Source organism: Spodoptera frugiperda, chromosome 17 (assembly GCF_023101765.2).
Source record: "Spodoptera frugiperda isolate SF20-4 chromosome 17, AGI-APGP_CSIRO_Sfru_2.0, whole genome shotgun sequence".
Lineage (NCBI taxonomy): Eukaryota > Metazoa > Arthropoda > Insecta > Lepidoptera > Noctuidae > Spodoptera > Spodoptera frugiperda.
Window position 1 is genome coordinate 5,799,626 of NC_064228.1, and position 26,425 is coordinate 5,826,050.

General features: G+C 38.1%; 2 protein-coding genes across 4 annotated transcripts in view; both read left to right on the forward strand.

Annotated features, from left to right (window-relative positions):
- Positions 1-26,425, forward strand: part of LOC118276605 (nephrin-like) — a 477,612-nt gene that overhangs the window by 144,805 nt on the left and 306,382 nt on the right. The gene's annotated exons all lie outside the window — the stretch shown is intronic.
- On the forward strand, positions 15,424-21,336 carry LOC126911643 (uncharacterized). Its single transcript, XM_050699877.1, has one exon. The coding sequence runs from the start codon at positions 15,847-15,849 to the stop codon at positions 21,136-21,138; it is 5,292 nt and encodes a 1,763-aa protein (XP_050555834.1). The 5' UTR covers positions 15,424-15,846; the 3' UTR covers positions 21,139-21,336.

The following is a 26,425-nucleotide window of genomic DNA, read 5'->3' on the forward strand; positions in this document are numbered from 1 at the left end:
AACTCTGCCTATGTACTAGAGCTGTCTCTAGTGTCGTGGGTAAATTTACTATCACAGGTTCTTTGCCATACGCGTCACACAAATAATTGTTGTGCTAACCGATTGCCCAGGCACTGCGGTAACTATACACAACACATCACATCTTCAGCCTATAAATGACCACTGCTGATCAGAGGCCTCCTTATACATGGAAAATATTTGAGCACTAATCACCAGCCTCGCTCAATGCGGGTTAGCGATTTCAAACTTATAATTAGGAATTATTAGCCCAAGCTCACGATGTTTTTTCTTCACCGTTTGTAATATTACAGTCAACCTTTTATTTTCTATTTGATTTTATCGGTTACCATAACCTGTCTAATAACATATAGTTACAACGAATCTACACACTATGCTATAACTACTACCCTTTAGCAAAACAGTCCACGTATCATGCATTTTAACTCCAAAAATATACGAACCTCGCAGATTGACTTTATAACGTTCTCAATCTCGCCCACATACCGCACCATGACATTGCGTATACCACTCAGAATCCACATTTAACTCCGTCAAAGGCAGGAATAATTTCGTCCAGAATGTGAAAGCCAATTTAACTTGAACTTGTGTTTGGATAACTTTTCGCTTTACTGCTTTAGTATCTCAGACGGTCTGTGTGTATAAAGTATATGTTTATATATGTACTAGCTCTTACCAGTGGCTTCTACTGCGTTCTCGTGTCGTATGTGTTTTTCCAGGTCATAATCTAGCCCTGTTTCAAATTTCATCTCGATCCCTTGAACCGTTTTGATGTGATTGAGTAACTTGCACGGTTCTCCGATATCTTTAATTGATTTTGTCTGGACTGTAAAAGAGACTATGACCTCTGAGTTTGGTCCGGCATTTCTTCTCAGAGTAATCCGATAGGAAAGCCGGCCTCATCTATTTATTTGAAAGACTGACGTGTCAAAGAGTTACATTGTAACCTATTTGCAAAAATAAATATCATTTATCGTTTAACAATCGTACACATAAACTCACAAAGTGTAGTTAGTATTAAATTATATTATTAGTGAGAAGTGAGATGGTATGAAAGTCTTCGTAATGTTTACGGATCCACACCTCCATGACTGAATTTAACGATACACACGAGACAGGAGAAAATTTTTAGAGTGGGTGGCATCTATTTTAGGCATATTAATTGTTCTGGACAAAAAATAATATATTTTTGTCTCTAATAAGCACTCAAATCACTACGTAAAGTTTGAATATTTAGTCCAGAAGGGATAAGCAGATGTATATTATGAGAGTCAGTTTTTCGCCATTTATGATATGGTAACCGAGAACCGCGACTTTTGTTATCAACCTACCCCAATTCCAAACAAACTATTGTACAACAAACTGATCAAAATTTCAAAACCCATTAATACTTAAACACACTACATTTATACGAAACCGCGACCTCACTCAAACACAAACTAAATACATTTGTATAGAGAGGGCACCAAACTCTTTGTGTTAGGAAACAGTGGAAATTTCAAATTAAATTCTTCTGCCCATCCCTGCCGCGCCGCTGTCAACTAAACGATAAAATACGTCGACATATTCTATCTAGACTAGAAATTTTTGTAGTAATGTTTATACAATTTTCAGACTGAGTTTTTCTAGTGAGTTCTCTGGATTTTTTCGGTGGAAATATTTCTAAAAGCTTTATATTTTTGTGTTATCATTTGATAAGGTTTGATAGAACGTTATTATTATTTTATTGACACAAAATGTTGAGGTTTGAGGTGACGAATACAGGTTTTGTTATTAAGTGTTCTATGTAGGTCGTAATTCAGGGTTTTCAGTACAACCTGACTGGGTGTCTTTAAGTCTCGAGTAAATAGGTTACTTATAGGTAGGCGTGAGATTTCGTAGGCCGTATCATCGCTTACCATCAGGCGAGATAGCTGCCAAAAGCCTACCCATTTCCAATTAAAAAAGAAACAGTATATATCTTTACAGTCTAGTTTTTGTAGTAATATTGCTTAACAGTCTCCCATTTTTTTTTCAAGTGCCCTTTAACCGTCTTGATAGCCAAACCGCAAAAACGCACGTACGATGGTTTTTAATCAAAATCGCAAAACCCCCTGCTATATTTCTAAACAACTTCAAAGCAACAAAAAAGTTAAAGGAGGAACGGTTAATTAACACTTACGATTAAGACTTATACATATAACCGTTAAAAACTGACTATCCCTGTCTACCCCAATGGCAAAAAACAAGAATAATTTCCCATAATTCAAATGTCTCCCACAGACCATAAATGAACACTAATGAACCAACATCATAACTCCTACTGAAAAAGTCCTACAAAAATATACCAAAGTATAAAAAGCTACTCTAATTAGGCAGAGGAATGTTCCTAACATTTTTAATTGAAGTTCAATACAAGGACTAAGTACATAGCATAAGCTTGTTTACTGCAAAAGAGTGTTTACATAACGCGCTTGGGAATTCCAACGAGCTTTAGTTGTTAGGCTGTTGCTGTACTGTTATAGCGAAGCGATACGAGTATTTTATAGAATGCTATATTTTCTATACTAGTAAATAAATGGTTGCAAGTCATACGACGTGCTTAGCTCAATTCAAAATCGGAATTAGTGATTGTATAATCTACTACAGATAGTCAATTTCTTTCAAAACATTATTTGTGACTGCACAATTGGCGTGGTGGCTGGACAACCGGCTGCCGCACGACGTGTAGCGGGTTCGATTTCCATACGAAGCAAATTGTTATTTCAGGTCTGGGTGTCATATGTCTATGTGAACTTGTAGGTTTTAAACGCACCCACGACACAGGACAAAATCCAAGTGTGGCGAAACGTATTTTAAAAAATAAAAATATTTGCATGAACTTCAACCGATCTTAAGTCTAAAGACATTCTTTCGGAACAAAGTTATTTTACTCGCTATCATTACATTCAGACAATACCCACTTCATTAAATTATACCACCACACATATTTACATCGCCTAGCCTCGCATCTCTTACAGAGAAACCGAGTCTTACATCCATTAGCTCCAATGTTTGGTCCTTAAGTAACAGTGAGGCTAGTTTACTACAAATAATGGAGATCTTGTTCAACAAAGCCCCCTTGAATTAGTGTACCGTGTATCTCCTGGGGGATCATTAGCTGCTTTTTATAGTTTTTGGTCTAATTTCAATTAGGTCTTTAAGAAGACAAAACGGTTGTCGTTTTTAGGTCTGATGCTAAGGAATCACTCTGGTTTTTGTTAAGTCTTGTGACTAGTTTAAAAATACGATAAGGTGTTAAGGATGTTTTGATTTGTATCACGCTAGGTAAAAGGTTAAATGTTTCTTGTGTTTGGATTCTAGTATATATTTTGAATGACGATAGTAGTAATTATAGGAAATATATGTATATTTGAGAGAAATGCGTGCAATTATTCGTTGGAAATGCTATGACGATCGAATTTTATATAGACTTATAATTGCCAAAAATTGTATACAAGTTTAATTTTTTAGGGAATTCAAAGTGTGATGCTAAAGGCACTATACCTATATAAGGTTCAAGTGTACTATAATACCAGGAGATATTTTTGAAAGAAAATTGGTCCCAAAAAATCTTTAACATTCCTTACCTTCACTTCATCAGTAAATAAATAGTGGAACATCAAATTCTTGTCTAAGTTTTAAATCGCTTTCACGACGAACTGACTTACTCACTACGTTTCTACAACGCGTAAAGCTAAAGTCAGGGCCATAAGGCAGAATGGACTTTCCCATTTGTGGAAACTTACCCAGAACTAATTATTCCACGTTTAATGAGATCATAGTTCTAAAGTTTTCTTGATTTACTTCAGTTGGTCGTTGTAAATCTGTCTGAGGTAGTTGCAGTGCTTTATCCAACTGCTTTGTTTATGATTGTGGTGGTGAGAGCTGCTGTTTATTGTATTTTTGTATGCCATTATGAATGATATCAACGGCTTTTTCTCCCACGGTTCAATCACCACGCTTGCTCAATGCAGGTTAGAGGTTAGATTTCAAACTTATAATTAGAACTTACAAAGCCCAGTTTTCCTTGGGATGTTTTCCTTTACCGTTTGTCAGTGTTGCCTAAATTATTACGAATGATATCTTTGAATGTTCAAAGATATTGTGACATATTTTTAGTTTGGAATAGACCTAGTGACTATCGTGTTTTTTATGGTATTAGCCGGTAAACGAGCGTATCCTATCTGATGGTAAGCAATCGCCGCCGCCCGTGGACACTCGAAACACCAATAGGTTTACTTTTTTTATGAAACAAGCCGGTAATCGAGCAGACGTATTACCTGATGGTAAGCAATCGCCGCCGCCCATGGACACTTGAAACACCAGAGGCGTTACAAGTGCGTTACCGGCTTTTTGGGGTTAGGAATTTAAGGGTTGTTGTTCGGGAATCGGGGATTGGGAAGATTGGGAAGGGGGTAATTAAGCCTCCGGTAACCTCACTCACACACGAAACACAACGCAAGCGTTGTTTCACGTCGGTTTTCTGTGAGGCCGTGGTATCACTCCGGTCGAGCCGGCCCATTCGTGCCGAAGCATGGCTCTCCCACACTTAAAAAACTAGTGTGTTGCCGGTCTTTTGGGGGTTAGGAATTAAGGGTTGTAGGGGGATCGGGGATTGGGAAGAGGTGGTATTTGGGCCTCCGGTAACCTCACTCACACAACGAAACACTAATTCATAAATATAGCTATGTAATCTTATAACTAACAACACAAAGTTTCTCAAGATACTTTCAGCCACAGAACAGCGATAAAATGTATAAAGTAACATCAGCAGTGGTTTATGAACGCTCATTTAAAACCTCTTCACCGCTCGCCACTGATTGCAGTTTTAATTTCCTAGAAGAAAATAAACTCTGGGTTCAGTCTAACTATTGAGAGATATCCTGTATTTTCAAAAGGGCTTGATGGTTTCCTGATAAACCTCTATTTTATAGTTAGTGAATGTTAAGTTTCATAGAAATGCGACATTCTGATAGTCGATAAGAGATACTATGTTGCTACAGAGAGTTTCTCGGAAGAAATGGTGTCCTCAGAAATTCTTGAGGTTTCAAAGACAGTGTAGATGTTTAAAAGGTACTGTAGATTGATAGAAGTCTTGTTTAGAGAAACTCTTCAGTTGCAGTTGGAAGCAGAATTACATAAATAATCTTATTCCTTTGAAGCGCATTGCCGGCCTTTTAAAAAAGAAGAAGCAACAGAAGCTAGTACCTATTTTAGGGTGACTGGTAATTAGTGAACGATATTTAAGCACGTGATTGTACTCATGATTACAAACAAGTTTCCCAAAGAAACTTATTTTGTATACTCATTAGTTTTATTTTTATCACAATAACAAAATTGAATTAGCACGCGCGCGTCAAGTTTGTTCCAAAATACCTACCAGTCTTCCGATAACGCGGGCGCCGGCGCCTCGCTGTTAACAGCTGATCATGCGAAAGCACACGCGCGCACGCAATTTTGTTGATTTGTTTATGTTATTGTTATAAATATAGAATATAATATAATAGAATAGACATTTATTTCATATATACATCGAGATCTTAATATAATATAAATAGTTTCACATACACTACCGTTCTCGATGTAGAAATATATTTTATGAATATAATAACATTTTGGTATTAAAACAAATTATTCATAACTATTAGTATTAGAAATTACAATTAGCATACGTATTTAATCATTATATGGTATATTTCAGTCATCATGTGTTGGTTTACATTATAACCGGGTTCAATTAAAACAAATCCACAATAACTGGTCCACGTTTAATCCTTTAAACTTCAGTTATATAACAAGATTATGTCGCGGTAACCGTTGGTTCGTTGTTAACTGTGCATAACTGGGAGTTTCTTACTTGTTTGTGTTAAATTAAAAGTTAACGGTTTAATTTTAAACTTGATTGTGCTTTCGTGTAATTAAAACTCCTCCTTTGTGGTTGTGATTGCTGGTTTGAAGTTGGGATGTGTTTGGGTTTTGATTTTTTACTTGTTATGGCAGGGCTGTGTTCCTGTCTCCCATGGGAGTAGGCAGATACAACGGAACGATTTCAATTTCAATTATGTTTGTAATCGGTGCAAATAAACTGTTTTTCTTTCTTTTCTTTTTCTTTCTTTCTTTCGCTCTCCAGCTCTTTCGCTCACATCAACAGTTATCAGTCTTTTAATGCAAGTTCGTTGATTAAAGGTTCTTCCTTGATTTTAATATTCTTGAGTCAGGAGTTCCAAACCTTTTCTTGGTCAAGCACCGCTTTTATATATTATATAGGTAGTTCTCGTTAGGGTAGGGACCACTATTACTTTTTTATTTCATATGTTTTTGTGTGAAATTCAGGTAGTAGGTACCATCGCTGTAGGAGCAGGTACTTTCAGTCAGTGAAAACATGAAATGCAGCAGTGCTACACGGTCTGCTACGCCGTAGCAGATTTCGTAGTAATGTAGTCTCCGTAGTAACTGTACTTCGATTTTTTGTTTTATTATAGCTTTCGTGAGACATACTAAATTAATGATTATGTTATCGGCTTACACACGTAACTGTTTGACGAGGAACTCGACTAGCTGCTCATATGTTGCATAAATATGAGCCTCTAAAATGGCTTGAAACAAGTCGATTTCCCGTTGCTTCCTTTTTAATTTTATTTAATGTAAAACCTCTCTCCTCTCTTCGTCTCTTATATCATAAATAAGCCTTCTCTAATATACTAAAAACATATTTTAGTTAACATAAAACATTTTCGTTATTCATACAAAACCAACTATGAGAACAGACATTGAAAAGAAATAAGCATACCTACTCGTACATACAATATTTATACTGAAATATACAAAATCTCAGTTACGTACGAGTATAATAAGATCATGTTCCATTTTGCTTTAACTTGTATGAAACGTATCTGAAGAAAGTTTCTCGCAAAAACCAGTTACAATTTGATGCTTAAGACTCGTTTACGGTTGGCAACTATTGTCGCGAAACATATTCTACAACATTTTTATAATAACTCGTGAGACATACTAAATTAACTAAAAAAATCACGGTTTACTCATGTACATCCATGGAGAAAAGCTCTACTAGTTTCGAGTCACAGAGGGACTCTTTATGCTGAGACGCGGCGATGTGGCTTCTACGCACGCAGCTACTACTACTACAACTAATATAGAGCTTTTCTCCATTAATTTAAGTGAGTAAACCGAGATTTTTAGTTAATCGAATGTATTGTATTCTGTTTCGGGTCACAGAGGTGATCTCCTCCAGTGTAGGCTGCGCGACGTCGTCGCATCTGCGCAAGTTGCTAATGATGGAGTACGCCACGTATACCACGGCTTCACAGAAATCCGACGTGAAACAACGCTTGCATTCTGTAAGTGAGGTTACCGGAGACCCGATTACCTCCGTTCCCCATCTTCCCAATCCCCAATTTCCCTACAATAGGGATGATGACGGGGTATGAAAATTAAAAATGTAATTAGTCCGTCAGTTAGGTAATGAAAAAATATTAGACACGTATTTTTTTATTTTGTCATATAAGATAACAATGCTTAGATAAAATCAATCAAAGTTTAGGAGTGGGAGCTAACTAAGTCACTATAGAGTATAAAACGTACTCTAAAGTGACGTCACGCGATATTTCAAATGGATATATCTTCGAAAGTATTTGTTTCCGTAAGAAAATAAAAAATACGTGTCTAATATTTTAAAATAATCTACAAGACGGACATTAAAATAAAAATTAGTCATCTACCCTATTCTTAAATTCCTAACCCCCAAAAGGCCGGCAACGCACTTGTAACGCCTCTGGTGTATCGGTTGTCCATATCGGAGGCAATGCTTGCTTATCAGGTGATCCGTCTCCTTATTTGCTGGCCTATACCATAAAAAATTAATGTTGAACAACATAATATCGCGCACTAAAGTTGCCTAGTGTGTATAAGGCCTTAATTGGAATAAAAATGGCGTCTCCTCTTGCTTGTTATTTCAAGTGGTTTCAGAATATGTTCCATGTTCTCAACTTGGTTTCTTTTGAAGATTCTGTGGTTGTACAAAAGTAATTGTCTAATTTTTGTTACCAAATGTCTTTTGTAATGATGAAATGTTTTAATGTTGTCTTGTCTCGTTGTAAAAGAGAATTTATTGTAATTAAGTAATAAAATTGCTTTTTGCTTGAAGGTATATACGAGTCAATAATTACTTTTGGTGTATTTGATAGAGGTTTGTTTCTTTACTAGTTTGTTAACCGACTTCAAAAGAAAGGAGGTTTTAATTTTGATTTTGGCTGAGCCGATTTTAATGTAATTTTCAGCATAATATGTATTTTACATTTGGTTTAAAAAAATGGAGGCGGTACAAACAAATGAAGGCGTGTGCCCGTTTATTTTTTAAAGTTTTTAATAATTCAGTAATCTTAGCATGAGTTGCAAATACGCAGGTTTTGTGTGCTTCACTCCGGTCGAACATTCGTTTCGAACCATGACTCTCCTTTGTGCAAAACGTATCAGTCGTTTTATTATTGAACATGTCCTATGTGAATAAGGGATGAGTTCATCACGCATTAGTCTCATGGTGACACACACAGCACCTTTTATATATCTTACATTTATTTAAATACGTTGCCCCACACTAAGATTTTCTGCTGTGGGTGCGTTTACAAACATACAAGTTCACATACACCTGACACCCAGACCCGAAACAACAATTTGTGGATCTCGCAAAGAGTTACTCCGTGCAGGACCCAAACCCGCTACACGTTATGCGGCAGCCGATCACCTAGCCTATAACACTGGGCTAAACAATTACAAAAACCACTCCAATTCCAGACTCCCAAATATCAATCCAAACTCCAGACAAACTCGCAAAAACAACAACAAAATGACAAATACTTTTTCTCAAACAAAAACTGGGCATCATCTAATAAGATAAGGCCACGTCGAACTCGGTATGGGGCGTGATGTATCATCATTGATGACGTCATTTGTCTAACTGACCCTTCGCTGTGGGACGCCGCAGGAATGCATAAGCGATCGCGGGGTTAAGTTGGGAGAGGAGAGCGGGTGTGAAGTGGGACGAAATCTTTCGGTGCCAGTTGTCGCTGTCGCTAAACTTTGCCTCTCAAACAGAACACGCGGATCACACAAATAGTGATTCTTTATGAATTATTTACCTTTACTACACGTCTTGAGACTTTTTTATGAGATAAGCTGGTAAATGAGCACACGGATCACCTGATAGTAAGCAATAGCGCATAGACACCCAAAACGCCAGACGCGTTACAAGTGAGTTACCGGCCTTTTGGGGTTAGAATTTTAGGGTGGTTGGGAATTTAAGAGTTGTTCGGATATCGGAATTGGGGAAATTGGAATGGGGAGTAATTGGGCCTCCTGTAACCTCACTCACACAACGAAACACAACGCAAGCGTTGTTTCACGTCGGTTTTTTGTGAGGCCGTATCACTCCGGTCGAGCCGGCCCATTCGTGCTGAAGCCTGGCTCTTCCACATTTAATTTCAGACCAAACTATGACCGAGACCCATTAAACGGCAGTTTCTTTTACGAGCATTTAAGAAATGAGCAAGTTAACACGTTAAACGCCATGGGGGTCACCGGTAACCGACGTTAGCGGAGGATTTGCCTTCATCAGTTTTCTGTTGGCAGTTAACAGCTTAATATGTACTATGTTCAGAAACAAAATTCACCCGCTTTCATCTTATCTCTTGTACCACACGTCGAGGTCACGTATCGGATATTTACGTCGAAGAATGGATTGACTACAGCCTATCCTTATTTTCATAAGTAAATCAGAGTATTATGTATCCCCTATATGTTTTATTAAGGAAACTATATGTGGATAATTCATAGCCGTTTTCCATATTTTCCTGTACTTTGGTTTATGGTGTATTATTATTCTACGTAATGCCTTGTGGGATATAATATGTTAGTTACATAATCTTATATGTTATATGTGCTTGGGGGTAACTGTTGTTTGTATATATTGCATATAGACTTATCATTAGATGTTCTGTAATGATGGGCTCTATTTTCTTATGCTTTTCGGAGGATTCTTAGGATTTTTTACTGTTTTGTTAATGCTTCTATTTTGATTCCTGCTACAACATTATATATACTTACTACTAGTTATTAGCTTCTGCTCACAGCTTTGCCCGCGGTACATGAAATAAAAAGTTTCATATCACCCAAGTCAGCTCATACCCTGTCTGTACCTATATCAAATTTCATCAAAATCCGTTCTGCAGTTTTAGCGTGATTCACGGACAAACCAAACATTCAAACATCCAAAGATAGCGTAAAGCTTCAATTTATAATATTAGTGTGATGTTTATATTACCCGAAGCGGTGTCTGTCGCGATGCCACTGAGTGACAGTAGCAGCACGACAGTCGCCGTGTCGTGTGTCGCGGAGTGCTGCTCATGATTATGAGCCTCTAGCATGGCTTGAAATTATTCGAGTTCCTCGTCTATTGTTTATTAATTAGAGTAGGTACCTATATTATTTTTACTAAGATAGTCCAGTAATAAAATGTCCAAAAACCACTAGGTTTCTGGTTGATCTCCGATCACAAAATTTTAATAATGATAAATTATATTTATTTCTGTAAATAGGTCATAAAATAACACTTTTACACGTCAATACTTCAAATAGCTAGATGAGGCCGAGCCATAATTGTATTGTATCCAATTTTCGACAAAACCTAGTAAAAAATGTATGTAATTTCCATTGTTAAATATGCTACTCCTTAAGCCCAATGAAGGTCACATGAAATAATTACCTAAGCTTAATAAATATGCCACCAGAGCTGAAACTATAAAATTAAACTTTGTGTCACGTCTCATTTTGTGAGGTTATCGCGTTGGTCGCATATTTATGTACTCATTATAATTTAGTATTATTAAAATAGATTTAATGGCTTATTTTACTTGATTTAGAGGGTTAATTGGGCTATTTTGGTGGCTTGAAATGAGCCCTTAAATTTATTTCGAGTAACAAAATAGTATATACAAAGAATTAGTAACATAAACATTCGACTTCTCACGCCTTGGGCGAGGTGAGAGGGAGTGTCAGACTCTCACTGACTAAAAACTACGTTGTTACCCGGTAACCCACTAGGCAGTCTGCAGCTCCAGAAACGTACCAGTTAGCTATATTTTTCTAACACATTTGTAATATATATATACATATATAGGTTAATTTTATAGCTATTCAAGTTTCCACGGTGTTTTCCTTTACCGTTAGTAAGTACTATAATTAGCCACCACTAACACCACTACCAGAGCTGGTAGTGGTGTTAGTGACGTCAGCAAGAAACGAACGAGAAAGCGGGTAGACCGATTTGTCTGCTCGTGAACACCCACCCGCATTTACTCCAGTCAATCCGTGATCATGGCGCTTGCAACAGTGCCGAAATATCGGAAACTCACCAAATTCAATAAACATGGTAAATATCCCGTCATAAGTTCTAATTATAGTGTTAGTGACCATGTCAGTTTAAAAACTTATATCGTTAGTAAGTAATCTTAAAAAGTAAATATAACTAGGAAAAAGTCACATTAGTGCTTGAAGTTGGTAGGTTTCGAATCCGCGTCCTTATGCACGAGGAGCAGGCGTCTTGTACCTCCAGGCCACCACAACACAACTTTATTCAACACAAACTCAACAAAAACTAACAAATACTCTATAGATATCGTATAACAACACTTCTGCCTACCCCTTCATCAACACAAGGTATAACATATCACAAAACTAGCTCTAAACTCCTGAAAATAATGTCCCGACCATTATACATAGCTCTTCAACGGAAAGGGAGTAAAAATAACATTTTTCAAGCGTTGCCATTCACTATTTGTCGAACAAAAGCTGACCTGACTCCGTCGGCTATGAAACTGCTATGGAAATATTTTGGCGTACCGTTGGCTAAGGTCATCAAATTGTAGCTACTATGCGGCTGTGACACGTACTTTTTTGTTTTGTTGCTTGTAAACTGGTTTGTTTTAATCGGTAAATGTTTTTAGTGATAAAAACTAACTAACTTAGAGCGTCAAAGAAATAGTCCTCATCGGAGTCGTGAGGTATGGTGCCCAAAAGACTGGCAGCATTGCCACGTTGAATGGCAATGCTTAAGCTTTGACCAATATAGTAGCCAGCCTTTCGGTCACCTGAAGTGTAAACCATCCTCTTTCCAATATCTTTGTAAAGGAGATGTATAAACCCCACGGCCCTAAGTTTCAATACCGGATTTTAGTGATTGAAGTGAAATAACAATCTGTACTGAAACGTAATGCAAACTCATACTAAAGGTACTGAATATATAAAACTCATTCGTTACTGAGTGTCTGACTGCCAGACAACTCACAGTCAGAACTGCTAGACCTAGGAAGATGAAACTCACCTCAACTCTGGGTTATGAGCCTAAACATTAAAGAGTCCACCACCTCCACCCTCGACAGAGGTGTTCAAAATCTCATGTCTAATACAGACTTCTAAGAATATTTAGAAGACGGAACCTTCGTTTCACGTTGTCACTCGCTTTACCAACCATTTTTAAAACCACCTATTTGAGTGAGGTTTCCATTGAGACTAAGATTATTTTGAATAGGAGGTTTTCATGTCAATGGGTGATCGTGGCAGCCATTTATTATGTATTGATGGACTGTTAGAAGCTGGAATAGTTGTGGTCTTATGGTAAACTGTTTCTAGATGAGAGAATCTAACGTTTAATATAATGTGTGTGTAAATTTTTATGGTCGTTAGAAAAGTTTAGGATTTAGGTCGTAGATATCAGAATCTATAGTTCAGTTAGCTATTCTTGGTCTAAGTCGCAAAGCATTTATTGCCAGTTAAACCATAAATAGGTACTTTTGAAAGGCAACAAATAAAGAAATACATAATAGACTGGTCTGTCTGTCCGTCAGTGATGATAGGTCAAATCATCATCATCAACATCATAATCAGCCGAGAGACGTCCACTGCTGAACAAAGGCCTCCCCCTTAGTCCTCCACGGTTATAGGTAAGGTCTTCTCATAGATCAAATCAAATTTACGTAGACATGACGTATTTGCTCCCACTCCTACACTTTGATTCGTTTCATCTATGTATTGCTATCTTAGATTACAAACTTACGTGGGGTCCTAAGTTTTAATAAGTAATTGTTAGAGACTTTCACATTTATAATATCTAGTTTATTATAGCATTTTAAGACTTGTCACAATGTGATAGTGCATAAATTAGCATACTATAAATTATCAAATGTAATGAAGTCGGATATTAAAGTTAGTAATTTAAATAACGACCACCTCAAAGAAAATTTTTGAAGCTTCATATAATGGATGTATACTTTCTGATTATAAGTTTGAAATCGCTAATCCGCACTAAGCAAGCGTGGCGATTAATGCTCATTCTTTCTCCGTGTGAGAAAAGGCCTTTGGTTAGTAGGTAGGTCTTATCATAGGCTGTTGGTATACATAATCTTAAGTATGCATAGGCTTTAAATGTGGTAGAGCCATGCTTCGGCACGAATGGGCCGGCTCCACCGGAGTGATACCACGGCCTCTCAGAAAACCGACGTGAAACGACGCTTTATTCCTAGTCTGTTATTTTGGAATCAATACTCATCTGAAACCTCTTAACATATTATAAGCAATCACACTTCCCACTAATATTATTAATGTTGTTTGTTTGGATGTCCGTCAATCACGCTGAAACTACTGAACGGATTTTGATGAAATATGGTATGAAGATAGTGTATAAACTTGGGTGGAGACTTGGGTGATAGGATACTTTTTATCCCACAGAAACGCGGGCGAAGCTGTTCTTAGAAGCTAAAAATACATAAAATATCCAATTATTTTTAGTGACACGTATATCGCTATCAGATAAACTTAGTCGATACTTATTAATAATCCTTATTGTCAGATTATCCGACCCTTCAACTTAGTCTAGACGTGTTCACAGTTCACAAAACCTTCTCAACTACTCAGAATCCTAAATATAAACCTAAAGTGAGTCTAAAAATAGATCCATTGAATATTTTAGTTTCTCGTCTGGTGTCGCCATCAAAAAAACATGACTATCGGCTATCTTTTGGAATCAAAACGGAATGAATCGTAGCTATTGAGATGCAGAGACTAGATTGGGCTATTGTCATCCATTTCCAGGGCTGGTGTTCTGTGAATTCTAATCGAAATTTTAGGGTTAGGTTTAGTTTTGGTTGAACAGAATTGTTTAGTGCTTTTTTTGGTAGATCAATGTCATGTTTATTGGATTATTTTGGCATTTAATTAGTGTTTCGATGGATTAATCAAGACTAGAAATGTATTGTATTGAAGTGTTATAATGTTTGTGGGGAACGAGTGAGAGCCATCCTTCGGCACGAATCGGCTGGCTTGACCGAAGTGGTACCATGGTCTCACAGAAAACCGGCGTGAAACCACGCTTGTGTGGTGTTTCGTCGTGTGAGTGGGATAACCGAAGGCCGGCAACGCACTCATACGCGTATGCCTCTGGTGTTTAAGGTGCCCATGGGCATTAGCATTCATGGCATTTAAGTACTTATCTCTGTTCGACTCATGATAACACTGGATTGGATAAAAATACGTAAGGATAGAAACGAAAATCCTATTTGGGACCTCACTACAACCTTTCCTAGCTTATTCAAAATTTGTATGTATTGTGTCTGATATTTTTTTTATTAAAAAACAATGTTTATTAAATATCTTTTTCTTAATTACAGGTAAGGATCTTTAAGATAACGAACGGGAATTAACGGGAAACGTAAGTAATTAGTTCAATTTGCGCTCGTTAAAGATTAAGGATTATTAAGGATGTAAGTATTTAAAAATAAAAAAGTCAAGTGCTAAAATGTGGTGTTGTTTAATTAAATAAGGATTGGATATTTATATATTTTTTTAAGTTGTGTGGTAATTGTTAATTTTAATGCTTAAACCCCCTCCGTGTTAGAAGAGGCTTTGGTCAAAAGTGGCCATTTATAGGCTGATGATGATGTAGGTTATGTTTAGGCTATTATTTTAGTAAAACAATCATTATGATGAGCCTATGGCAGTCCTACTTCTGGGCAAATTCTTCTCATACAAAGTAGGGATTGGTATTAATTCCTACTTTGTACCTTCCTTGCTCAGAGTAGTTTCTAATCATATTATTATGAAACAAACTGTTTTTTTTTTTTGAGGGCGAATATCATCCAGTTACTTCTGGGTTGAACTCCGGGCTAGGACTAGGCTAGGACTGGGCTAGATGAGAGGGAGTGTCAGACTCTTACTGACTAAAATCCATCCCGTTAATACTCCTACTTTTCGAACCGGACCCTCGGTAACTCGCTAGGCAGTCAGCCGCTGCGGACATAAACTGTTTAAACTAACTGTTAACGCCGCGAGCCAGCGACGACGCACCGTGCGGGGGCCGGGGGAAAGGGATGCCGCGACGCCAGCGCGCTGCATGCGAGCGGCAGCGGCGACACTCGCCGATCGCAACGGCCGAGCGCAGTCGTTTTTTTATTATTTTTCGTTTTCATTAATTATTGTCATATTTTTCGTTTATTCTTCAATACAAAATCACAACCACAAGCAATTCGTTTTATTGACCATAAACATTGGTCCTTCGAGCCGGATTTCGCCAGAAACTTCGGAAGAAAAGTGGTAAAGCACGTGGTTGTGAATTAGGTTTCGAAGTGTATCATTACCGTGTATTCGTTTATAGTGAGTGAGTGTACCAATTATTATTTTTCTCTACATACTCCGGGTGATACTTGTAAGTACTTTTCCTTTGTCTTATAAACAACCATCAACATGGGTCGAGATTCGGAGTTGCGTGAGTTGGTTAGGAAACGAGGTAATCTTCGTGGTAGGCTTACTTTATTTGAAAAATATATAAATTCACTAGATAAAACCAATATATTAGAACAACAGGTCGTCGAAATAAAATTACGTGTGGCTAACACCGAAACGATATTTAGCGACTTCCAGGAAGTTCAAAGTGAGATCGAGGGTTTGAGTGATGAGCCAGAGTTATCAACACAATTAGAGATTCGAGAATCCATTGAATCACAATTCTACAGCAGTATGTCGTTAGCTAAGACGTGTATTTGTAACAAAGGTGACGATAACATCACCAAACCTACGAAAGGTAACACTAACAGCGTCAAATTACCTACCATCACGTTGCCTTCCTTTGACGGTACAATCGAGAATTGGCTAGAATTTCGCGACACGTTTACATCTCTCATTCATAACGCAACGGAAATTACACCTATTCAAAAATATCATTACTTACGTTCTTCATTAAAAGGAAGTGCCTTGCAAGTAATAAAATCATTGGATTTTTGTTCGGATAACTACGCAGTGGCTTGGGAATTACTAACTAATAGATTCGACAACAATAAATTATTAATTAACAATCATGTACAATCGTTGTTTACATTACCTACTATAAGTAAAGAATCACCCGTTCAACTTAGAAAAATAATAGATTCAGTACTTAAAAACTTAAGGTCATTAAAAAACTTAGGCGAGTCCACAGAACACTGGGACACGTTAGTCATCTTTCTAATAACAACTAAACTCGATCCTAACACTTGCCAAAAATGGGAAGATAAAAAGAACACCTTTGAAAAGGACTACAAACCTAAGTTAGATGATATTATTGAATTTTTAAAAAACCGTTCAGACGTCCTTGATATGTTAAAGGCTCAAGGACATAAACAAAATACCGATTCTCCAAAACGATCTATAATTAATTCATCCCAAAGTCAACAAATGCGTAGTTTTGTCGCTAACAAACAGCTGACTCGCGCAAGTACGTCCGCGGCAAAATCATCGCGCGCTTTTAAATGTATTATGTGCGACGGAAGCCACGCGTTGTATTCGTGCATTACATTCCTTAATTTATCTGTCCAGGATAGGCTTACGTTTGTTCAAAATAAAAGGAATGTAATATGCACGAATTGCTTACGTACTGGACATGCATTAGACGATTGTCAGTTTGGTCCATGCAAACAATGTGCGCAGAAACATAACAGCTTAATTCACGTTGACAACACCGCGAGTTGTAACTCACTTCGTTATATTCCTACGCTAACGCACACTGACGCGCCAGCTAACAACGCGACGGACAGTGCACATGCGAACACATCTTCGTTAGGTACAAACTCTATCACTTCTTATCACTCGAAACAAGCCGTGCAGTCTAACACATTAGACCAGGTTCTGCTTTCAACAGCTCTCGTTGAAGTCTGTAATAATAACAATACATACACAGTTGCGCGCGCCCTGCTCGATAGTGGGAGCCAACGATGTTTTGTTACAGAATCGTTATGTAAAAAATTACACTTACCTACTATACAGTCCACTCTCAATATATCGGGGATAGGTAACAGTGTCATGTGTTCAGAACAGTCCTGTGACCTTGTCATACGTTCGAGATTTAACGATTTTAGTAGACGTTTAAATTGTTCCGTTTTACCTAAAATTACGTTTTGTTTACCAAATAGTCGTTTAGATTTCAATTCGTTTCAAATCCCGCAAAACGTTAAACTTGCGGACCCAGACTACTATGTACCCTCTGAAATAGATATTTTGATCGGAGCGGATGTGTTCTGGGATTTACTACAAGTAGGCTTAATTCGTTTACCTACCGGGCCTTACCTACAAAATACGCGTTTAGGGTGGGTTATTTCGGGTACGGTTTTAGGTAAGAAAGTATTATCTACTAATAACCAAACAAGTAGTAATAATAATATAATCTACTGTTCGTTGTCAACGTCACTCGAAGGTCAGTTGAAACGTTTTTGGGAACTAGAGGAGGTTGACAGTGGCAAATCGAGTAATAATACTTACACCGAAGACGATAGGTTGTGTGAAGATCTATTTACTTCCACCACCATTCGTGATTCTGAAGGTAGATTCGCAGTTCGAATCCCGTTACGTGAATCGGCTGACTCGCATGGCGATTCGTATGAGTCAGCGAAGAATAGGTTTCTTTCCTTAGAAAGAAAGTTAGATCGTTCGCCGGAACTAAAAGGCATGTACTCCGATTTTCTTAAGGAATACCTAGCATTGGGGCACATGACGCGTATTGATAGATACCTACCACCGTACTACTTCTTACCACACCACTGCGTTCAACGGGAAAGTACCACTACAAAGCTTCGCGTAGTTTTCGACGCCGGCGCACAAACATCGTCAGGAAAGTCGTTGAATGACCTACAGCTGATCGGTCCTCCGTTATTAAACGACTTAGTAGGCATTCTTCTCCGTTTTCGACAGTATACTTTCGTTGCATGCGCTGACGTCGAGAAAATGTTCCGACAAGTACTCGTGCAGGCCGACCAACGTCAACTTCAGCTCATTTTATGGCGGGATAGTAAACAAGAGCCGTTAGGTATATATCAGTTGAACACCGTGACCTACGGCACCGCCTCAGCTCCGTACCTCGCGATGAGGTGTTTACGACAGTTAGCGTTCGAATGCGATGACGAACTAGTTTCGTCTAATGTATTAAATTCATTTTATTGTGACGATTTGATATTTTCTCATGATAATAAGCAGGAGTTGTTGACGTTGTGTGAAAACATTAACAAGACCTTACTTTCAGGTTGTTTTCCATTACGCAAATGGTCGTTTAACTTTGATGTCAGTCCGTCGGATAGTTTCACAAAATCATTATCACTTGACAAGAATGCGCAATGTAAAACACTAGGTTTGGGTTGGTGTAATAGTAGCGATGAATTGCATTTTAAAACTAATTTAAATATCGATGTTGACGTTTCACAACTAACTAAAAGAAAAATCCTCTCGTTTATATCTCAAATCTATGACCCGCTGGGGTTATTAGCGCCAGTTATAATTACTACAAAAATACTTATACAAAAGTTATGGCTTTATAAAATCGGATGGGATGATCCTGTGTCTTCTGATTTGGCGTGTTTATTTAGTAAAATTGTCAGTTCTTTTCAATACTTACCTCAAATACGCGTTCCGCGACACGTTACCACGAAACACGTACAATACCTACAGTTGCATATATTCACCGATGCTTCACAGGACGCGTATGGCGCCTGTGCGTACATTCGTAGCGTTAGTACATCTAATGAACCCGTCGTTAAATTGTTGTGTGCGAAAAGTAAGGTCGCACCTCTGAAGCCGGTAAGCATACCGCGACTCGAGTTGTGTGGCGCGCTAGTAGGCGCGCGTCTTTATAAGAAGATTATTGAATCCATTAATTTAACATTTAATAATACGTATTTTTGGACAGATTCAACTATTGTTTTAGGTTGGTTGCGTACTCACCCTATTGCGTTGAAAACTTTCGTTCAAAATAGAGTAGTCGAAATTAATGACTTGACTTCTGGTTGTACCTGGTCACATGTAAGCGGCGTACTTAACCCAGCTGATATGTTAACTCGCGGGGTAAACTTACCTGAACTAGTCCACAAGGACTTGTGGTGGAACGGTCCCGGGTTCATTCTCGACGGTAACCTAGAGAAATATAACTTACCTGACATACCTAGTGACTTACCTGAGTTGAAACCTGACAAAGTAGTTGGTTTACATGCGTCGTGCAATTCGTTTCCTTTTGACAAATTTTCTTCTTTCGTTCGTATGACACGATGTGTTGCGTATATGTTGCGTTTTATTCACAACACTCGTCATAAAACTAATCACATACAAGGTGCGTTATCAGTCGAGGAATTACGTAGATCTACTATTCTACTCGCGAGACTAAGTCAAATAGATTCATTCCCGGATGAGTATAAGTCCTTATCGATTAAATCGTCAAATATAAAATATTCGCGTAATATGTCGGGACTTAATTTATTTTTCTGTGATGATTTGGTTATTAGAGTGGGAGGTAGGTTGGGTAACTCCGATGAGTTTACCTACGATAAAAAGCACCCTATACTAATCTGTAGTAAACATAAGTTTACTTCGCTTTTGTTTGAGTTCAAGCATAAATACCTACTTCACGCGGGTCCGCAATCGTTGCTCGCTACCATCCGCGAAGAATGGTGGCCACTCGGTGGTAGGAATTTAGCTAGGTCTACAGTTCAAAGGTGTTTGCGTTGCGTTAGAATGAAAGGTAAAACGTTAAGCCCAATAATGGGCAACTTACCGTCTAGCCGGTTGAAACCGGGTTTTCCGTTCTTGATCACGGGCACAGACTATTGCGGTCCTGTTCACATTTTGAACCGTCAAGGCAAGGGTTCGCGGTTAATTAAATGTTATATTTGTATTTTTGTTTGTTTTGCTACTCGAGCGCTCCATCTCGAACTGGTGACAACTCTGACAACTAATGGGTATCTTCTATGTCTTAAGAGATTTATATCACGCAGGGGTAAACCTGCTGTCATTTACTCAGATAATGGGAAAAATTATGTAGGTGCTGCCAAAGATTTAGGAGATTTTCTAGCTAACAATTCAGCAACGTTGATGGATAGCATGGCTGGGGATGAAATTTCTTTTAAATTTATTCCTCCCTACTCGCCTCATTTTGGTGGTTTGTGGGAGGCAGGAGTACGGTCTTGCAAGTATCACCTGCGACGCGTTGTAGGTAACAGTAACCTCACGTTTGAGGAATTCTACACGGTATTGGTACAAATCGAGGCCGTTCTCAACTCGCGTCCGCTGACACCTCTATCAAGCGATCCCAATGACCTGCTGGCATTGACACCGGCACACTTTTTGATTGGTCGTCCACTCACCACACCAATCTGCGAGGACATCACTGACGCTGCCACCTACCGCTTGCCGCGATATGACCGTATCGAACAAATGCGCCAACATTTTTGGCAGAGATGGTCAAAGGAATTCGTTAGCGAACTACAAACTCGCACTAAGTGGCAGAAGAATAAAGGCGATTTGAACGAGAACACACTTGTTCTTATTAAAGAAGAAAACCAGCCCCCACTGAAGTGGCGACTAGGACGAGTGTTGGCGGTACACACCGGTAAAGATGGCGTTTCTCGAGTGGCCAAAATCCGGACAGCTTCGGGAGAAATCTTACGCAGCTTCAGCAAGATCTGCCCACTGCCTGTCGACATCACTCCTACTGAAAACCAAGTTTCCAGGGGGGGAGCATGTTAACGCCGCGAGCCAGCGACGACGCACCGTGCGGGGGCCGGGGGAAAGGGATGCCGCGACGCCAGCGCGCTGCATGCGAGCGGCAGCGGCGACACTCGCCGATCGCAACGGCCGAGCGCAGTCGTTTTTTTATTATTTTTCGTTTTCATTAATTATTGTCATATTTTTCGTTTATTCTTCAATACAAAATCACAACCACAAGCAATTCGTTTTATTGACCACAAACACTAACTTTTTACTGCAATATAACTAACAATTATATTTACAAAAGGATTTTCGTAGATACCTAATCCCCTACCTTTTAAAAATAGCATGCTAATAAAACACAACTTGAACATAAAAAGTAAAGAAACAAAAAATACTCAAAAAGGTATGAAAACAGCACGAATAATGACGTGACGAGAATATTTGAGAAATATCAAACACTCTGTATAAGTGACGTCATAAGGTTGGTATTACAGGGAATGACGTCATAAGAAAAAGTGGGAGCTTCACAAAGTCTGTGGCGCGCGAAAATATGAGACAAAAGAATGGTTTTAAATGCTGAAGACGGGTTTAAAAATGTTTTATGGAGTCCGCGGTTTTATGTTCTTGCATAGATAAAATAAGAATAATATTCTCTTGGTTGTATAGTAGAGAAAGCATCTAATAATAATCTTATAATTTTATTATAACTTTCGTGAGACGCGTCGCCTTGTATCCCCGAAGGGGTAGGCAGTGGAGCATTACAGCACTTAATGCCACTGTACAATGTACACCTACTTTTCACCATTTGTGTTATTAAGTCCCATGTAATAGGGGGTGAGCCTATTGCTATATACTGGGCACGATTCCAGACTCCTAATCAGATTATTTTCGAAAAACCGAAAGAAGCCCAGCAGTACTTTGCTCGACCCGAGAATCGAACCCGAGACCCCTTGTTTGGCAGTCGCACTTGCGACCACTCTACTAATGCGGCATGTTTATCACCATGAGGGTTATTTGTTTTTTGAGAGGGGGGAAAATCATTCAGTGTCTTATGTCGCCTTGGGTGAGGCGAGAGTATGTGTCATACTCTTACTGACTAAAAACCACCCCTTCCTACTCCAGCTTTTCGCCGGAGCCGGAGCCCGGTAACCCGCTAAGCAATCCGCAGCTCCCAGTAAGATGATGAATGATTGTGCGAGTTCGAAACCTATCAACTGCAAGTAGCAATGTGAATCGAGTAGCGAGTGAAACCACGTGGAAGTAGCTAGTTTAAAATAACCATTATTTTCTGTTTTTCTCTTCAAACTAACACAGATTAATTATGAAAAATAGTAGACACAGCAATAAATAAAAGCATTTGAAGAACACGAATAAATCTTTATCCGAAATAGCTTAGGTTGTCAATGCATTTTGTGTTTTATTACGACGCTATAAATCGGAATTTCTATTGTATTCTCATCGTGAAGGCGTCCGGTATTGCGATATTGAAACCGCGGATTTTTAACAAAGACTTCTAGTTTGTTTACTAGAAGTGACATGAATATGATAAATACAAATACGGAATTATTTCAATTAGTACAGTTGTACAAGCTGTTTTGGAACTTTGAAATGGAATTGCCCGTCAGTCTGTCCGTCTACATAGCTAAAGGCGCGTACCAAATTTAAAATTATATGGTTACTCTTTTAAACGTATTTGTGAGTAGACGTCATTGTCTAGCTATATAGAAAAAGTTTTGAACTTAAAAAGAAAATTAAATAATAAATCAAGTGTTATTTTCGTTAAAATTCAAGTAAGATGTCGGTACCACTTAATTATGCATGACAGGCTAGGCAGAATTACTTTTAATAAGTACAGAAAATATTTTACTCGAAAAAATAAATATAAAAGTTGGATAGTTGGAGGACTCTTAACAAATCTTTTCTAGTTTATCTTTTTTACTCAGAAAATATTACTTTATCGTCTAGTTTATTGCTTTCCAGTGATAAATGTAGGTATTTAAATAAATCTAGAACATAGTTCTTTAAGAACACCTATTTGTTTTGTTTGGGTTAACGGTCTTATAACTACACATCGTTTTTTTTAAAACAGTCGCGTATTAGTGTGAAAAATTACGCACAAATCCGAAAGTCTAGGATTATTTTGGTATTCTAGATTTTTTTACAGTTTTTCTGGAAAATGCAGTACGGTACCTAAGCTTTTTTCACATTTACAAAATCTTTTACTACAGCATTTACCAATTGAGAAATCTCCAGACTGTCCTCTGAAATGTCATAATTTTTTTATTCGCACTAGTTGACGTATCTCGTCAATCGCCGTTGCCGATTGACACTTGGAATACTAGAGGCGTTACAAGTGCGTTACCGGCCTTTTGGGGGTTAGGAATTTAAGGGTTGTTGGTGAATCGAGGATTGGGAAGGCCGGTAATTGGGCCTTCAGTAACCTTACTCACACAACGCAAGCGTTGTTTCACGTCGGTTTTCTATGAAGCCGTGGTACCACTCCGATCGAGTCGGTCCATTGGTGGCGAAGCATGGTTTGCTCACACAAATTGTGTCGATGTCACATCTAGTATCATTATACATCTACAAATATTTGGGGGAGTGCTTCGTCGCACCTGGCATCTCCTATTGATCTGTAGTACTGGTTGTTCGAGATGGTCACTTTTAGTACAACATAAGGCTTTGTTGTTATTTTTTATTGCGACTTATATTTTTTGTCGTAAACTAGTGTTTGTATGTCTGCTGTTGGATTTGCGTCCTTATTGAGTTTGTATTGTGGTTGGTTTTTGTTTGTATTGTGGTTGGATTTGGTTGTATTCTTTTCATATTGACTTACTTGTTGTCGAAAAGACTCAGCTCTGCAGCATATGCCGTTAAAAAAATTAGAAATTTGACCAATGTAAATACAGCGCGATTAGTATACTTTAGTTATTTTCATAGTATCATGTCATATGGTATCCTCCTGTGGGGAAATGCTGCTGACATTCAGTCTGTCTTTGTGCTGCAGAAAAGAGCCATTCGATCAATTTATAATCTTAGTCCGAGGCACTCTCTTAGGGAACTATTTAAAGAAATTAACATATTGACTGTTCTTTCTCAATACATTTATGAAAATGTAGTGTATGCTCACAAAAACATTAATTTATTCAAAAAGTATTGTGATATACATAATATAAACACTAGAAGTAAAAACAAATATATTGTTCCCACTACTAGACTTAAGAAAATAAGTGGTTCGTTCAGATGTCAATGCATACGCTTTTACAATAAAATTCCCAGCGATATTCAAAGTTTGAGCCTGAATAAATTTAAAAATGTTATTAAAGAAAAACTGCTTTTTATAAAATTAAAGACTACTTAGGTGATAGTCAGGCTTGGGAGTGAGCCGCTATAATGTCCACACAGGTCATGTTGACATGTTTGTAACACAAGTTACATTTTTATACAATTTGACATGATATACATTAATATCATTCGATATTTTTTTGTTTTCACATATTATTTTTAAAATTGTTAGTTTGAGGACCGTGCGAGAGTTTGCCTAGTCATTTCACTTTTAGTTAATTATATTCTGACAGTGTGAGCATTTGTGTGGCCTACCCAAATGTTCTTTTGGTAGGTATTGTTCGTCGGATCATTCAGCAACAGCCGTCAGCTGAGCTCATTGTAAACTGACACATGCGTGCTGCCATCTGAACAGGTCCGCTCAAACTGCTGTGGTTCTTTCCTCAAAAGACCACTACAGAATAAACTTGCACGGTTCTCCGACATCTTTAATTGATTTTGTCTGGACTTTAAAAGAGACTATGACCTCTGAGTTTGTTTCGGCATTTCTTCTCAGAGTAGTCGGATAGGAAATGCCGGCCTCATCTAGCTATTTAAAATATTGACGTGTAAAAGTGTTATTTTATAATCTATTTACAGAAATAAATATCATTTATCATTTATCATTTATTTATCATTTACATTTTCAAAGGTTTTGTACACACTGTGTACGATTATTTTTTTGTGTAATTGTAAGTGTCGTGGTGGCCCAATGGTTTAAAATGCCCGACACCTACCAACGACAACTACCAACGAGTGACTTTTTCCGAGTTCTACCTACTTTCTAAGACTATTTAGAAACGTTAAAGTTAAAGTAAAACATCGTGAGGCTTATAATATCTAATTATAAGTTTGAAATCGCCAACCCGCATTGAGCAAGCGTGGTGATTAATGCTCAAACCTCATTGTGGAATTTGTAAATATTATCAAAATAAAAGATCAAAATTCAAATTAACTGCACAGTTGGTGGGGCGACTGGGCAACTAGCTGCCGTGCAATGTATCGCGAATTCTTGTCTCTCTTTGTGTGATCTACAGATTGTTATTCCGAGTCTGAGTGTAGTCACCCACGACACAGGAGAAAATCCTATTGTAAAAAATCAAAGCCTACTTACAAAATAATACTAAACACTTACACTCAACCACGTCTTAATTTAAGATTACATCTAGGTAATACTACTAGTCTAGATAAATAGGCATTACGTGGACTAACATTATGAAACATGGGTCCATGTCAAGGGCCTAATAACATAGACTCTTTATAGACATCATTTAGGAAAGCTGTAGCCAGAAAAATGTGGAAAAGAAAAAAAAACTGTTACTTAGTTATATTTCTTCGTGATATACAGATTTGGTTTGTTAGTTTAGTGCAAAGATGGTAAAGTTGTACGTAAAAATGTGCCATATTTTTAACCTATTGACCGCCACGGTTGGCTATAACCGATAAGTGTGTGAGAGCCATGCTTCGGCACGAACGGGCCGGCTCGACCGGAATGATACCACGGCCTCACAGTAAACCGACGTGAAACAACTGTTTGCGTTGTGTGAGTGAGATTATAGGAGGCCCATTTACCCCCCTCCCAATTCCCGATTCCCCAACAACCCTTAAAGTTCTAACCCGCAAAAGGCCGGCAACGCACTTGTAACGCCTCTGGTCTTTCGGGTGTCCATGGGCGACGGCGATTGCTTAACATCAGGTGATCCGTCTGCTCGTTTACCGGCTTATACCATAAAAACTGCGTACAGACTTGGAGGAAAATTACTTTCTTCTAAAACAGAAATATTACTTGTATCTGTATTTATATGTCTCCTCTATCAAGCGTTTATAACTCTGCTTACCCTCTAAACAGCAACAAACTTGAAGATAAATAGTGACGCACTATTAAACTAGACTTCCTAGGGTTTCCACTATTTAGTCAGTGCACAGCTGCGGTCTAATTTATAACTTAAGTCGACAGCTTAAAGTCCGATTTAGATCTGTCTTAATTAATTACGTTTTA

What these genes read in the sequence shown, in the direction of transcription:
- LOC126911643 (XM_050699877.1), top strand. Translation starts at nt 15,847, where the DNA reads ATGGGTCGAGATTCGGAGTTGCGTGAGTTGGTTAGGAAACGAGGTAAT.